Source organism: Onychostruthus taczanowskii, unplaced genomic scaffold (genome assembly GCF_017590055.1).
Source record: "Onychostruthus taczanowskii isolate IOZ18803 unplaced genomic scaffold, ASM1759005v1 scaffold93, whole genome shotgun sequence".
Classification (NCBI taxonomy): Eukaryota; Metazoa; Chordata; class Aves; order Passeriformes; family Passeridae; genus Onychostruthus; species Onychostruthus taczanowskii.
The window spans coordinates 1,829,702-1,845,921 of NW_024507324.1; the positions used below are offsets into that span (position 1 = coordinate 1,829,702).

The following is a 16,220-nucleotide window of genomic DNA, read 5'->3' on the forward strand; positions in this document are numbered from 1 at the left end:
GCGTTAAAATTAGAATGTGTGTATACAACAAGCACACACATCTCTAAATTTAAAGACACGAGTAGGTATTCAGTTCTTTGCTGAATGCATTGTTACATACAATAATCCACGTGTCCCTAAATATTAAATCAGACTGGTTTTTTAATAACACAGATAGCACTTTGTTGAGATTCACACAAAAGGACTTTTCTGTAAACCCTTTATTTCACTTTTTATCAAGATAGTAGCTATGTTATAGTTAATATTCTCACCAAAATTTTTATCACATTTTACTTAGTTTGAGATGTAGAACAACTTGAAAAAAAACCCAAACACTTCAGTTCAGCACACAAATTCAAGTATATTTTATAAATAATATGGCTACTCTTAATGTGACCATACAAGCCACTCACAAGAACTTTATGTCTGCTTACCTTTGTATACTCATTCATATTATAATTTGCATGCTGTCCTATACTTAAAATCAACTGTTTCCAATTATTTTTATTTTTAATACTAAATTATTTTTATTTTTCTATCAAATAACTAGAACACTTGAGGAAATTATGTCCTTTTAAATTCTGATTTCTTACAAAAGCAAGTCTCGGGTTTTTTTAATATATTAATTACTCATATGAATATATGAACTATATACAATTCATCTAATTAATATTTAATTATAAGCATATATATTTGTTTTTAGTATCTTCCTTTGGGAGGCATCCCAGCAGGATTTGGAACACAATATGGTAGCAGGTGACACAAAGTCATATTTGGGTTTTTTAAAGCATATATATATCTATATATATCTATCCATATATATATATATATATAGACATAGCTCTGTGCTTGAAGATTAAGTTGCCTTAATCTTTGCTGTATCTTAGGCTTATCCAAATTCTTGATGCATAAGCAACACTCACACTATATCTTATACAGAACAGAATCAGAACAGGCTGAAGCACTTGCACAATTGCCCTAAAAAGAAGTAAGGTGATGTGCATGCAATGAGAATGGAACCATCTTTTGTGAGGGACACCAAAACTTGAACTTTCCAATATTTCAAGTCCTAGTAATTAATTCCCTTTTAGCAAACATCCCATCCTCACTTTAAGTATAACACAGATGACTTCACTGTCTGTGGATTTCATTGCGCACAATTTTACATCATCCATTTTGAAGTAAACAACATCCCTTCTTCCTAGATTCTTCTTGTGCATTTATTGTTTAATTGCATGTTTTAAAATAAAGTCAGGAAATCCTTTAAACCCTGATATTTCAGCCAATTTCCCAACCAAAATTTCCAATTTTAAGAACAGTCTCCATCCCTTTTTTAAGTAAGATATTTAAGTTGTGAAATAATTCTCACTGAAGGACTAGTCAGCACATAAAAACATAACCACTTGAAATTTTTGAAAAAATTCTAAAAAAAGTTAAGAATTCAAACTAACACTGGCATATCCATGGCAGCCACAGTGTTCACTCTCCTCAGACCACAGTCACATTGGGCAGGGATTACAGTTGAGATAATTGCTACAGGGCAGTCATTTCACTGAATAAATTTAAAACCTCTGGAATTAATACATTAATAGCCAAGTAGATGAAAGCTGCTATGATAGAATACATTTCCAGTTTTAATATAATTTTTTCAGAGTATACTGCTTCTTCCTTTGCTTTGTAATAAGAATTCCACTCCCAGTAAGACTTCAGCGAAAATGGAAAAACCCACAGACTCCTTTTAGTCCTATAAAATAGTGTGTGCAAGCAAAAATTTGGAAGAAGTTTTAGATAGCTAAGCTATCCAAAAAGCTTTAACGTCCTTACTTCTGTATTTCTGGAAACAAAGAAGAAATATTTGCCATTTGCAGTTCCTACGACTAATGAGCTGTCTGGTGCCTTGGTTTTTTATGAGACATGGGAGCTTTGTGCTATCCCCAGGACCCTACCAGCTCCTGTTTTCCCCCTAGCCACAGTGGGTGGTGCCTCTGAGCTTCACTGCTACTTCTCTTTCAAAACAGGCAATTGAGATTTCACCTCTCTTTAGCCACTTCAAACACAAACAAGTGCCAAAGCTTGTGGGAATTAAATAGCACCCAGAACATCACACACTGCTGAATTTGGCTGAAACTGACCAAAAGCTGTACATTGAGGATAAGGATGGATAAGCTCTGATCGCAAAAATCTCATTTCCAGTGCTTAAAACAATCCTCCCAGGAACTCATCTTTGGGAGCATTTAGATGCCGACAATTCAAAAGTTTGAAGACTTCTCCTCCAACTTCAGAATCATGCACTTAAAACCTGGTTATTGGTGCTTGGCGTTTGAACACTCACATACAGACATAAAGGACTGTCAAAGAAGTGCAATTTAACATTTTAAATGTGCACTTCCAAAACATGTTATTTTCAAATAATGTCACGTATACTGAAAACTTCTGACTGGTTTTAGAGCCAAGCAATTTAACTCCCATTAAAAATTATCAGTTTTGTTTTGGTTCTAAAAAACAAACTTCTAAAAAATTAGTCCCATTTTTAACAATTACTGAACTACTGTACTGAATACTACTGCACACACCATTGCGTACAAAACAAAAGCAACTTTGTATACATTTTATTCTTCCTCTTCCAGCAAGTGCTGCTGAAGTGCAAGTGTTGTCCAAGATGCTTTGTTAGCTCTTTGTATCTTATACAATCCCATCCGCCCTTTTAAAATCTAAGCTTTCACTTTCAGAACAGACTTTTCTTAAGAGTGTGATGGTTCTTTCAAATTCTTCTAGCTAAATGATCTCTAATAAAGGCACCATTGCAAATAAGTAAAGTTAGATTAAAACAAGTTAAAATTATGCACATACAAAATATTATGATACTGTATCACCTGAGAGCCTTAGATATCGCAGATTTCTAACCACACTATGGAATGCAAGTTTTCTAATTCAGTGATTTCAAAGCTTTCTGGTACAGCTGACCATTGAAAGAAATTCAGTAGAATGACACACTTAACTGTGTGCATGAGCAGAAAACCTTATGAAGATGAGAATGGTTTTAAAGACTATTTACTGGGGCCATATACAAGCATTTGGAATATGACTTGAGCAAAAGCAGCATTTGGGGTAACAAAACATCAAGCATTTGGAAGAGGGTGATCAATTTTTCCAATAATAATGTTTCTTTTCAGAAAGAAGATTCAGACTGACCTGATTTGTTTAGTTCTGGGAGTCTACAAGAGACTATCCTTATTGATCACTCTTCTCTCCACCCAAAAATTAGCTATAGAACTTTTGAGTTGAAGAACTGTTACCCTTGTAGCATAACAGAACGTCTTTCATAAATAAAAAATGCAACAAGACTATGGAGATATGAAAAAGGCTGGCTCCTAGTGTGAGGGAAATTTTTAAACATCTGTCCCAGACTTGGAGGAACAGACTCCAAGTATTGTCAAAGAAAAGACACGTTTTCTAATGGCTTCCTGACAGCACAGACTCCTAACTTGCATGTCAAAGAGAGATGTGTACCCTGGCTGCCCTGAAGGATGAGTTCTGCTCTAGTAATTAACATGTAAGGAAAAATGCTTAAGGCTTGGGACTTATTCAGCTCTTCCAGCTGCTTCTTGGTCACAGGTGAAGGACAGAGCTAGTACATAACAAAAAGACTTAGGACTTTTCTGACCATAACTGGAGTTAGTCACTTACCAATGCTGCTGTTATTACAGTAACCAATCTGACTGCTCTGGTCAAAACCACTCTCTGCACCTCAGTTCTACCTGTCCAGTAAGGAAAAGGCTTAACAGTTTATAGATAAAATGCCTACAAAAAAACCAGGACACCAGTGCCGTCAAGGGAACTGATAGAAATTACATCTTTCAAGACGTGCCTGTCTTGCTGACACTTCTGCATGTGGAATAAACAAAACCAACACAGTTAACATCCCCTGTGCACAGTGGAAAAATGACTTACACCTTACTGTGTTGTCAAAATAGTACTTTGGAAACAATTACCAATGTAGTATGACTGTTGTCTGGAATGGATGGATGAGGTGTACTGCCAAAGGGTCATCATTCCTCCATTTTTCTAATGGTAAGCTCAGGTGTTTCTGAACTGTAAATTGGTTTTTGCATTTCGTAAATGATATATATCCTTGGCAACCTGCAGACATTTTATGCCCATGACACACCAAAACATACTGTCTAAATGGTGACTCTAAACACTGACAACCTTTCTGACAAATAGAGATAACAAACAAAGCACCAATGTCCAGAAATTGGAAAAACACTAAATTCTTATCTGACAACTGTTACCAGTTGAAATACCCAGAAAAACCTGTGTAATTCATATGTGTACTTTGTCATTCTTGATCTTGAAACAATTAGAACATATCATTTCACTAAACTGTTTTCTTGGTTATTCCTCTGCTACATCACTCTCTCATTTATGCTGAATTCCTCAACCTGAACAACTAATATATAAAAAATAGTAATGTAAAAAAATAAGAGTAAATTGTTAAAACAGATACTATTGGTGCTAGAATTTAAGCTCTGGAATCAAGAAAACATCCAAAGATTCTCAATACAAGCAACAGTAATAAATGCAAACAAATATTATCCAAAGTTTGTGTAAAAAGAAAAAGGAAGAATAACCTGTCACTCATGTTCTCATCTGAGCCTTTTTGCTCCTCATATTCCATTTTGTCCTTATTTGCTTGATTCACTTCTTCGTTTTCTACAACTACTCCTTCATCCAAGATTTCTGGACCCTGTCGAGCTGCAGATACTTTTCTTTTTTTCACTTTGCTCTTGGAAAACTCCTGGTGCTGGTATGATTTATTGTTATTGTCCATTTCTTGATCTCTGCTGTTATCCTGCTGTTGAGTTATTGTCAGTGCATTAGAGACTTCTGATGGCAGATCTATTGCCATGCGTTTTACCTTTCTCCTCCTGCGCAAAGTTCTGTTTCCCAAACTGTCCACAGCCAAATCTGGTTCGTGCCACAGAGGTCTTTTGCCTCTAATGTTATTTAAGTTTGAGGAAGGCCTACGTTTAGCAACCAATAGCTGGTCATCAGAATCACTGTGGTCTTTCTTGGTAGCATGATTTTCCCTGTAGTCTTTGTTTGATTCCTCCAAACTGGAATCAGAGCCTTCACTTAGGCAATGACCAGTCTCCCAGGGGTGATGGGTGGTAAACGAACGTCTTTTCCGTCCCCTCCTTTTCCTTGCCTGTCTCTTTAGAAGACAAGACACGCTTCGAGAATGATCTCCAGTATCAGCAAAACCTCCTCTGGCTTGCTCTGAACTTTCTTCCAGTGCCGAGACCAGATCATGAACCAGCTCCTCCATAGTCCTACTGAAATGCCTATAGATTTCAAAGGAGAAAAAAACACACAAGAAAACAACAAATGAATTAAAAGTGCTACGCATAAATTACAACAACTTCATAGGGCAAAATAATTTTAGACACTTTAGGCAAGGTAGAATAATCTTTATAGGATGGCCATTGACTCTTTCTGCCAAGAGACAAAACCTTGCCAACCAGTCCTACAGAATCTGAAGCACACCAGCATAAGTTCCCTTTAAAAGGTATCTTCCCAACCTTCTGTCTCGGAAAGAAGAGGCAGCCAGAGGGTTCCCCCATTGGTTTGTGGCCTCCCTGTTATTGCTTAGTTTTAATTAATTTCATCACACTTATATGACTGTCAGGGATTCCACATGGCAAGAGCATCAACAGTGAGCATTCACTCTAACTGTGAGTAAGGAGCACATTTTAAATTTAAGAATGGGAAATGGAATGCATAATATTCTTCTTGATGTACTACATTAATGAGTTCTGCTTAAGACTTTCATTATGATAAAATATTTTTAAGGATAATTATCTCTTAATGCTGCCTAAATGCTAAAATGAAGTTAAGACAGCAACTCTTGGATAATAGGAATTTTTTCCTACTAGCAAATAAGTCTGTCTTTCCAAATGGCTGATATCTGTTTTATTTTTAAAAAATAGTGATCCAATGAATTTATACTGGGTTGAGAGAATACCCAACTACAGATAATTCTAGAGTATTGAATGCAAAGTTTCCTATCATATGTGGGCAATTGCATCCATAGAATCTCATGCTTGCATAAGGAAAAAAATCCCTACATACACAGTGCCAAATTAAGGCCTTACCCTTTTAATGTTTTGCTTCTTCCTCTTCAAATTTCACTAGCATTTAGCATGTCTTTAACTTAGTATGCTTCAGTAAGTTCACCCATGCATTACATGAATGCAATTACAGAAACATTAAATGATTGCTGCTGAACTCTAATCCTTCTCTGAAGGCTGAGAACCTTCTCCATATAAAGAGCAATTAGACTCTTATATCAAAACATCAGAAGACCCCTTTCCTTGAGGTAAAGCAAAGAATAATTTTAATGCTTGCACAAACTGATACATATGGAAGACATTGAACATTCAGTAAATTATGCAGAGGACATTTAAAAACAAGACTCTTCATTTTACAATATAAATGGCTGGGGGAACCTATATTAACAAGTTTTCTACACATACTCAGTGGTGCTGTGGAGAAAACCTAGACAGATCACAGACAGCTTCCCTCTGCCACTTAGCACAAACTCCAACATGAAAAGTACTAATGGTGATGGCTGAATGGGCAGTCTTAAATATTAATGGAGGAAATGAATAACATGTTTAAAAATAAATCCAAATGCTCATGAAATATCTTACCTAAAGAAATTATATATTTTAAACCATTCTCATTTTAAACCATTTTCAGCAATACTTACTTTAAACATTTCAATTGCAGGAACAATAAAAGCACCGGAAGTGGTAGAAATATAAGTTTATTTTGAATTCTCAAATCTGCTGTGTCACTTGCATTATTTCCCATACCTCTTTTCCTGTCCTGATGTAACCTCTAGTCATATTACTCTCTCTTAATGTTTTCTTTGGCTCTTAGTACAGCAGAATTATATCGTCTTGTAAATGGTAAGACAGCTCTGGAAAAGTGTGACACTTTTTCCCTAATTTGTTTGGTTAACAAGATGCTTAAACAGATGCACTACCCCATACTTCTCCATGGCTGTAGCTGCAGTGGGAGGCCACTCACCCTTCTAGCCCTCCTGTTAAATACCCACGAGGACAGGCAATCCCCAGAGGTGCAAGTATCAGAAATGTCATGCCCTAGAGATGTAAGGGCTTTTCTGCACTCATTTTACAGAAGCCATAACACTTCAACAGACAAACAGCAGCACATTTGGGTTAATCTGAGACACCAATTCCCTCAAACACCTGCCCAGCCCTTCCTGCCACAAACTTTTGCATCTATGGCAAATTGATAGAAGTGGAGGTGCACTAAAACATGAACTTGTAGGCTTAAACCCAGATTTAACTCTCCAAATGAACAGATTTCTGCTAACCTGCCAGAATATGAACTAGCTTATATAAATCTCTTGCAGCCCATTCTCTTAGTGATCTTGCAGCATAAAGCAGAAGGGAAAGAGAAGACAGGGACACTAATGCCTTGCACCATTATTTATGAGTAATTCCTTCAATTCAGTATCCCTAATCTGTATGGATAACTATGTCAGTAAAATCAATGTAGGTCCTAGAGAGGACATACCAATTTACTCCAGATATGGCACGAGTCTGGTGGTAAAATTGCCTTAGTTCCAAAATATTTCAAGATCAAACACAATATGTCCAGCTCTGAGTTTTATATACCTGAATGAAACTTGCCCTGAATTCCTCCCAAAATACTGCAATACAGATGGTTCCCAGATCAAAAGATGAAACTCGAGAAAAGTGAACATCCTCAAGTGTTTTGAAGTAATGGGATAACAAGATTCTTAAATGACTCTAAGCAGTAAAGGACTTAACTTCCAGGAGACTATGACTTTGAATATTATGCATTCCTGCAATTAATCTTTCTACTGAATATCAAGTCTCTTCATTGAAACTCCTGAATTAAGATTTGTACAGAGCTGTGACCTCATTTGCCCTAAGAACTGCAGCCATGTATAATGTGTAATATTACTGTATCATAACTTCATCACCTCCTACACAGATCAGACAAATTAATATTTTAATTATTTCAACATGTTTCCTTAGGATGATTACGATAATTACTTGACCAATTTGGGACAGTGCAAGCTTCTTTGCAATAGATTGAGAATGCAAATACAAACCACTTCAGCTTTCTATTCACATTCCACTTTCAACATGCCAGTGGTCCACACTAAAACCCCTGCTCCTGAAAACCCAAAAAATCTCTTTTGCTTAATTTTATTCATGCTCTCATTTCTCCTGCTATACTTGAAGAAAAAAACCCCTCAAAGATAGCAGCAGCCAGATAGATTTCAGATTAACTGTTCTATCTCCAAAAATTCAGGAGCACATTTCTATTATAGCATTAACCAGACAAACTCAGTTTTGAAACTTTCTCTATTGTTCACAACCAGCTGTCAAGCCTATGAAGACATTTTAATCATTGCTGCAGATGTGACTCTAACAAAAATATTTGCATTTGATACAAGTTGAAAAATAATGACAAGAAGTATTGAGGACATTACCAGTGAGTATCAGCAGTGTTCAGTAAGATAAGAAATTTCAAAGAATGTAGAACAACACATTGAGGTACATAAAATATTAAGATGAGCCACGACTCATATAAGGCTATAAAAATGCTGTTACAGCAACAGCCCAAAGCTAGCAATAAACTGTAATGTCCTCACTAAGAGAGGATCCTACTTTACTACAAGAAAATCTAGTTTGCCTATACTGACCTTTCCATTTATCTGAAGCAATTTTAATGTAGTTCACCAAAGGCTGACCCATTTCCTCTCTAACCCTTACCAGAACAGACCATGTAAGTCCTGTTTGCAGAGAACAGCATAACTGCTTTCACTTGCTCCAAAACAGATCACACAGCTTCTGTTCAGTATAAATATACAAATTGAAAATCCTAATGGAAATAATTGGCACTCACTTCTTCAGTGAAAATTAAGAATCATTTGTGTTACCTCACACCTAAAGCATACAACAATGGAGAGCTCTGATTGCTCACAAAATATTTAACAAGCACACAGTGATGGAAAAGTTAATTTAGTTGCACAACTCTTAAGACGCATTACATCTTGCCAAACCAACAGATGCATTTACATTTACTTTCTAGTTCTATACCTTTTCCTGTTAAACAGGACTGGGGCTTCTTGCAGCTAAATTCATGCTGCATCTGTGCTTCATCAGTTCCAGAAAGAACCATGAGTTTTGCTTCCTTCACAAACCACCTTGGATCACAAGCTAAGAGCACAAGAGAAATCAAATAGTTCCTTCAACCTCAGGATTAAAAAACCTGACTTCCAATAATCTCTTCCCATATGGATTCTCTGATGTCTCAGCTGTACCCACAGAGTGCTTTATCTTCAGATAGGTACCAATTTGAATCCCATTTCTCCACCTCAGAAGTTATTTTCACAAAGCCTTAAAATCACTGATTTTGAGAGCTCTGCTTTATTAATGGGCATGACTGAAATTTGAGTTGAAGAGGTGCAAGTATTTGGGAGAGAGCAGCACACAATAAATCTCACTGCTTTACTTGAAGAATTTACAGATTCTAAAAAGAGAACTATCATGGTTCTTGGGACACACAAAGGGGGAAGCAAAACAAAGTAACACAATTAAGTAAAAACTATTAAAAAGCTGGCAAGAGACTGTGGTAGATTATGAAATCACTGACAAACCTCTGTTACATGGAAGTTTATGTTTCCTTTCTTCCTAGGTAACAAGATGAGGAAATGGCCTCAAGCTGCACCAGGGGAAGTTTAGAAAAATTTTATATTAGGAAAAATTTCTTCAATACAAATAAAAAAATTAGGAAAGAATGGTCAGGTATTGAACCAAACTGCCCAGAGAAGTGGTGGAAGCACTGGTGAAAGAGTTCAAAAAACCTGTGGATGTGGCACCTGGGGACACGGTTTAGTGGTGAATGTGGCAGTGCTGCTGTAACAGACTCTGCCTCAGAGGTCTTTCCAAACTTAACGATTCTATGAGCACAAACTGAAGCTGTGCCTAGACTATTTAAACTCCCTGTCATTAAAAAGCCATCACTAAGAGGTGGACAAAGCTTCCCATTCCACATCCACACCTAGTTATATCCTTTGGCACTATCTGCTGGACCACCAGGTATGCAAAGCTACATCACAAACCATCCTTTCCATCCTATATCAAACACCACTGCAGAGCATAAGAGCTACCTGTATTTACTTGCTACATCTGGTGCAGAAACAAGAGGTGGAAAAGTTGGGAGGGTGTGTTTTAAATGTTCCTGGTTGTTAGAAAGGGTTAAGTTAATAATAACTAGAGTTTGTGAAGACAAAAATAAGAAGAGGAGGAATTGAGAGGAAAACTAATGTCTTTACAAACAACTTTATGGGTGAAGGTGTAGGTGTTAACATCTTTGAAAAGGGGCTTAATGTCTCTACTAACTGCGGGCAGCAGGTTCCTTGCAGAGCCCAGGCAGCTCGGTTCCTGAAACAAACATTTGGGGTCTACACAAGCCTGAGCTTCTGAACTTTGGGGTAAAATAGTAGGTTCAAGGGGGGAATACATGGTAGACAGTTCGGGAACGCTGTATCTTCCTAGTGCCTCAGCCAATGGGGAAAGGAAGAGGTAAAGGGAGTTGAGGATAAAAGGAGGCTGCACCCTCCAAAACCACTAGAAAATGCCATGGGTGTGTGCCCCGGTGGACACATTTTTTTCTCTCTCCCTTTATTTGAATAAAGTTGCAGGACTCCTCCTTTTTGGACATAACCCTCTGGCATTTGTGGATTTTCCTGATACGAGGAAGAACCTTTTTACTGTGCAGGGCACCAAGCACTGGAACAGGCTGACCAGAGAGTGTGGAGTCTCCCTCACCAGCGATATTGAAGAACCATCTGGACACAATCCTGTGCGCCTTGCTCTGGGATGACCCTGCTTGAGCAGGGAGGTTGGATCAGATGACCCACTGTGGTCCCTTCCAGCCTGATCACTTCTGTAGTTCTGTCCTATACAACACAAAGTATTTCAGGAATGATGTAATTTTATCCCCTATTATAGTGCTGATCCCCCTAAAAATTAGGACCAGGCTAACTTGCAGTAAGTACATCTCACTCTTCTGAAACTGCTGCTTATCTCAGAAGGCACAACAATAAATACTATCAGTCTACACATATTAAATAGTGAAAAGGTGTTCAGTACAGAGCAATAGCATACAGTCAGAAAGACACTGACATGAACTACATTTAACAAGGCTCTAACACAAATTAATTGGTCAGCCAGAAATGAGATTTGGAGCAATTTATCATGAGAGGGAGCAATTCTATCAATCCCGTTGCTGCCATTTACTGATATGCTTGCCCTTTTCAGAAGTATGACTTCATTAATTAATTGCCAAGGTGCCAAATCACATGACCTGTCAAATCATGGTAATACCCTAAAGCACCACAGTCATTATCAAAAGAATCAGAGTGCCCGGCAAGTATTCAAACTGCAAACTAATCTTAAATTGCCACGTGAACTTACAATTTAAAAAACATTCTGCTTTGGAGGAGCTTTACCACCCAAAGTGAAAAATTTTACTCTGTGGCTCTTCTGAACCTACTCACCTCTTTAGGATCTTAATGTTTTTAGAAAGCATAAGTTCTTAATTTTCTGCATCAAGTATTAGACACTGTAAAAAGTATTTTCCTACATCCCACTCAAACAGTCCTCCTTTAACAGACAGCTTCTGAAATAACTTGTGTAGAAAAATAAGGGAGCAGCTCTGTGGAGTGGTCAGATTTTTAATGGATAACATTTCAATGTCTTCCTCTGTACTGAATTCCTCTGAGCAGTATACTAGCATAAGTAATATCATTACTGCATGATGACAATTACAGAAAAATATGCCTACACCTCATGCTGCTGAGGGCTACTCTAGAAGCCTATGGAACTAAATTACTTTATGTAGACAAAAAATAATAAAATTTGAAGACAAATGACAGGTCAAATAAATAGTGAACACTTTGACAGAACACAGATACTTGTCTGGAATGTCTTGGGCTATGATTCCACTGTATGTAGCATTAATACTCAAATAAAAATACTTGTGCCACTGGAGTATACCTCATTCTCTGAAACATTCTGAATTACACCATGAGAAGTTGTTATATTTACACCAGGCAAATATGGATGCTTAGCAACACCGGAAAACTTCTTCTAGCAAATAATTAGCAGCTGGGCAAATAAAATCTCTCTTTGAAAGTTTTCTCATTTAGAAAAACATAGAGAAAAAATACCCACAGGGAAAAAAAAATGGTGGTATCAACAAAAGTAGAAAAATGAAGCCCTAAATACTTCCCTTCCTCTTCCTCCCCATCCCCAGAAAAGAACAAAGAAAAAGATGAAAGGAAATCTATTTCAATTCTATTTCAAGTTTATTTCAAGTCTACTTCTGCAGAGAAATCTACCAGCAGGTATCTGTATAGGTAACATAGCCTCTAAAAGATGTTATCAACCTTTGGAAAAGACCCCACAAACAAAACCCTCCTTGTTTCCATTAATAAGTGAAACAAGAGAGACGCTACATACACCAGTTGATACCAAACACATCACAAGATACCCAAGATTTCAGGAAGAAAATGAAAGGCTTCCCAGCTGCTTGCTTGGAACATCTTGCTTCCATCAAGTCTCTCCACTACCAGTCTTTATATCTGCACGGCCTACTAACAGAACTGAGCTTTTCTATTTTGTTACTCAGCCTTCCTTCCTAAAAAAAAAAAATAAACTATGGCTTTTGAGGTCACTATGCTAGCATAAGGAATTACATAAAACAGTGAATCTATGAACTTCTTTTGCAGGAGAACTACCCATACTTTCCCTGCTCGATGGCTACAGCAGCACTTGTTGATTTCTGGTATGCAGCAAAAAAGCTTCAGAGGAGGAAACTGGATGCACGGCTGCACACGCTGCAAGGGCTTTAGGCCTCAGAGAGTCTACCACTACTAGAAAAAAACAGACAGGAAGACCTAACTAAGCTTGGGACAAAAGTTTTGATTTATTTTTCGCCCACTGTCCCTTTGTCAACAAGGCATGGAAGTTTCTTCCTCCAGCCCACTGCTCGCTCACAAACACGTCCAGCCGCCGATACACGGCAGTGGCAATTCTCGGACCTCCAGCGCCTCGTCCCTCGTCAGGGGCCTGCGGCGGGCTCCGTCACCTTCCCCCAGCGAAAGGGGCAGCAGCGGGGAGGGGAGGCCCGGCCGCAGCGGGGCCACCACTCGACCCCACGCTCGCACTCCCGCCCGTGGCGCGGTGACGGTGTTCGGACCCCCTCCCGCAGAGAGCGGCCCGCGGCCGGGCAGGGGCGGCGGACACGTGTGTCCCCCCAGGCTTACCAGCTCTTCCTCGCCGCCTGAGCTCGGGTTGGGGTAGGTTCAGCGACCCGGAACATGAACCCGGCGCCTCCCCCGGCCGCTCCCCGAGGAGGCTGGCGCCGCTTCGCAGAGACTGGGCGAGGGGAGGCGGGCGGGGGCCGAGGGTGGGAGGACTCGGGCCGGGCGGGGAGGACTCGGGCGGCCGGCGCTGCTCCTCAGTCCCCCATGATGAGAACCCGGAAGCAGCCGCAGTAGCGGAGGAAGCCGGACGCGACCACCTCACCTCTTCCCTTCCCTCGCCCAGCCGCTGCCCAGGGACGCCGCATGCCCTCCAGCCCCCTCGCCTCGGGTTCGGTACAGCTTCCCGGAGCTCCCGCTTCCTCCGGAGCACTGCCCGTGCCGTGCTGCGGGGCCGCCGGGAGCAACGACACCCCCGCGCTCGAGCGTACTGAGACGGTCCCGTTGCCATGGCGGCAGCGTCTTGCGGGCGGGAGGAGAGAGGGAGCATGGCGGCCCTGGCCCGGCTTCAGGAGAGGCTGGCGGAACTCCGGGAGGAGTATTTCCTTACGAACAGGTACTTGGGCCATGTCGGTGGTGGGGCGGGATACATCGCCGTATGCTGGGCTGGGGCGGACGGGCCCCGCTCTCCGCCGGCAACGAGATGGAGGCAGCTCCCCTGGAAATTTTCCGGTTCTGGACTCCTCAGTACGAGGGAAACACAGAGCTCCTGGAGAAGGTCCAGTGGAAGGCTATGAAAATGATTAAGGAACTGGAGCATCCCTCTTACTAGGAAAGGCTGAAGAAGCTGAGCCTGTTGAGCCTCGAAAAGAGACGAGTGAAAGAGAACCTCATCCGTGTCTCTAAGTATGTGAAGGGAGAATGTGACGAGGATGGACCAGACTCTTCTCGGTGGTGCCAAGCAATAGGACAAATGGCAATGGGTAGAAACTGGATGCACTGCAAGTTCAAGCTAAACATGAGTAAGAACTTTATTGTGCAGGTGACCAAGCACTGGGACAGGTTGACCACAGAGAGCGTGGAGTCTTCCTCACTGGAAATATTCAAGAACCGTCTGGACACAATCCTCTGCCGTGTGCTCTGGGATGACCCTGTTTGAGCAGGGGGGTTGGACCAGATGACCGACTGTGATCGCTCCCAGCCTGACCCACTCTGTGATTATACGATTCTGTGAAACTGTTTCGCTTTAAAATCCCTCCCGAGAGCACCAACCCATCGCCTTTTCCCCAATATTTCCACAGCGATCTGATGAGACCTGGTGGCCGCAGCGCAGCGTCTTTAAGGGGCCCGTTTATACACAGAAAATACTGAGTATCCCACTCTTCCCCCGCCCCCTGATAATTTTGAGGGAAAAGGAGCCTCTGTAAACTCCTGAAACGCGCTGAGCCATGCAAGTTCCGCCCTCTCTCTCCTCGGGAGCCGACCTCGTCTCCCCCGTCCCGCCTCTGTCCCGCCCTAGAGGCGCTGTTCTTCCCTGAGCATCCCTCAAGATGCGCCTACTCTCGTGGCTCACGTTTGTGACTGTGCCTGGACGTTTGTCCTCTTGCGAAGACACTACTTATTTTTTAATATTTAATTTTTTTTTTTAAGTAAATTGAAAGAGATCAGATCAGATCTGTTATCCTTGTCCTCACCAACTTGGATGGTTTGTGCCGAGTTTTCTGACTCCCAGAATGGTGGTGGCCAACTTTTCTCAGACCAGATTTTAGGAAACTAAAATTTGTAAGACTTACTTAAATATTGCAGAGATTTGTCCTATAAATCCTTTTATTCAGCTGCACTGTTGCTGTATGTGTAATGAAAAAGCTCAAACATAAAAAAGCACCAAACATGTTTAGCACAGTTGTGGGTTTTTTCTTCACTAATTAATGCATAATTTATTTTTGAATCTAATTACAACATCATTAGCATGAATAACAAAGCTCCTGAACATGACTAAAAGTTACAGAGATCAAGTTCTGCCTGCATGCAGTGTTGTGTTTTTCTGTTCTTTGCCTGAACTTTCACTCATACTCTTGTGGCTGTACACACAGCAGTTCACTAAACAAACATCAGTTGCAGGAGGCTATGCTTGTATTTCACATATTTCAGGTTAGAAAGAGCAGTCTGAGCCAGACTTGAAAATCCATTGGAGGGCAGCATGCTTGTTGTTTGGGGATTTCTTTTTTGGCAGAGCTCTCCAAAAATGAATTGTTTCCCTTTTAAGAATGGGTTATGGTCTGTTAGTTTCAGAAAATTCAGATTTGCAGCTGGGAATGCAAATGAGAGGATTCAAAGAGTCCAGTGCAGCAACAAGTCCTAATAATGTTTTTTCTGATCTTAATAACATTCTTGTTGTGCTTTATGCAGAACTCTGTTTATGTGAGAGGTATGAGGTGTCCTAAACTGGCTTTTTAGGGAAAGCACCTTTCTAGGTGCCCAATGATGACACAGTGCAAGAATACCATAAGCCTGCATTTTGAGAAATACCCTTAGCATAAGGATAAGAATATACAAGATTCATTAATTCATTCTCTTAAGTGTTACACAATTTTATCACTCTACTCATTCAAGAACCTACTTTTATTTATTGTAGTATCTGTGTCAGGTGCTTGAGTAGGCCTTTTTAACTTTCAGTACAACCTTTGTGAAGTATCTGTGATGCTCAAGAGCTTAATTCAAACAGTATGGCAACTGGGCAATCTGATGAAAAGGGCAGATACCTGCTTGAGAAACTTAAGCCTCGAAACACTTCTGCTGGCAAGGGCAGCTGGAAGTGTTTGTGGAGCTATCCTGTGAGAAAAACAACTCTGTTGGTTTGCTTCAATAAACTTTACAAGGATTTCTCTCCCATCCTGGCCAG

At 40.2% G+C, this 16,220-nt stretch overlaps 2 protein-coding genes across 2 annotated transcripts in view; one reads left to right on the plus strand and one right to left on the minus strand.

The window, feature by feature from the left end:
* The window catches only part of GPATCH2 (G-patch domain containing 2), a 118,995-nt gene extending 105,286 nt beyond the window's left edge, over positions 1–13,709 (minus strand). The window contains exons 1-2 of the mRNA XM_041426719.1: positions 13,382–13,709; positions 4,611–5,324 (exon numbers count right to left, since the gene is read on the minus strand). Coding sequence (XP_041282653.1) covers positions 4,611–5,324; positions 13,382–13,437 — 770 coding nt within the window. The 5' untranslated portion in view covers positions 13,438–13,709. The remainder of the gene's footprint in view (positions 1–4,610; positions 5,325–13,381) is intronic.
* A 118-nt stretch (positions 13,710–13,827) lies between these two features.
* The window catches only part of SPATA17 (spermatogenesis associated 17), an 85,556-nt gene continuing 83,163 nt past the window's right edge, over positions 13,828–16,220 (plus strand). The window contains exon 1 of the mRNA XM_041426721.1: positions 13,828–13,934. Coding sequence (XP_041282655.1) covers positions 13,828–13,934 — 107 coding nt within the window. The remainder of the gene's footprint in view (positions 13,935–16,220) is intronic.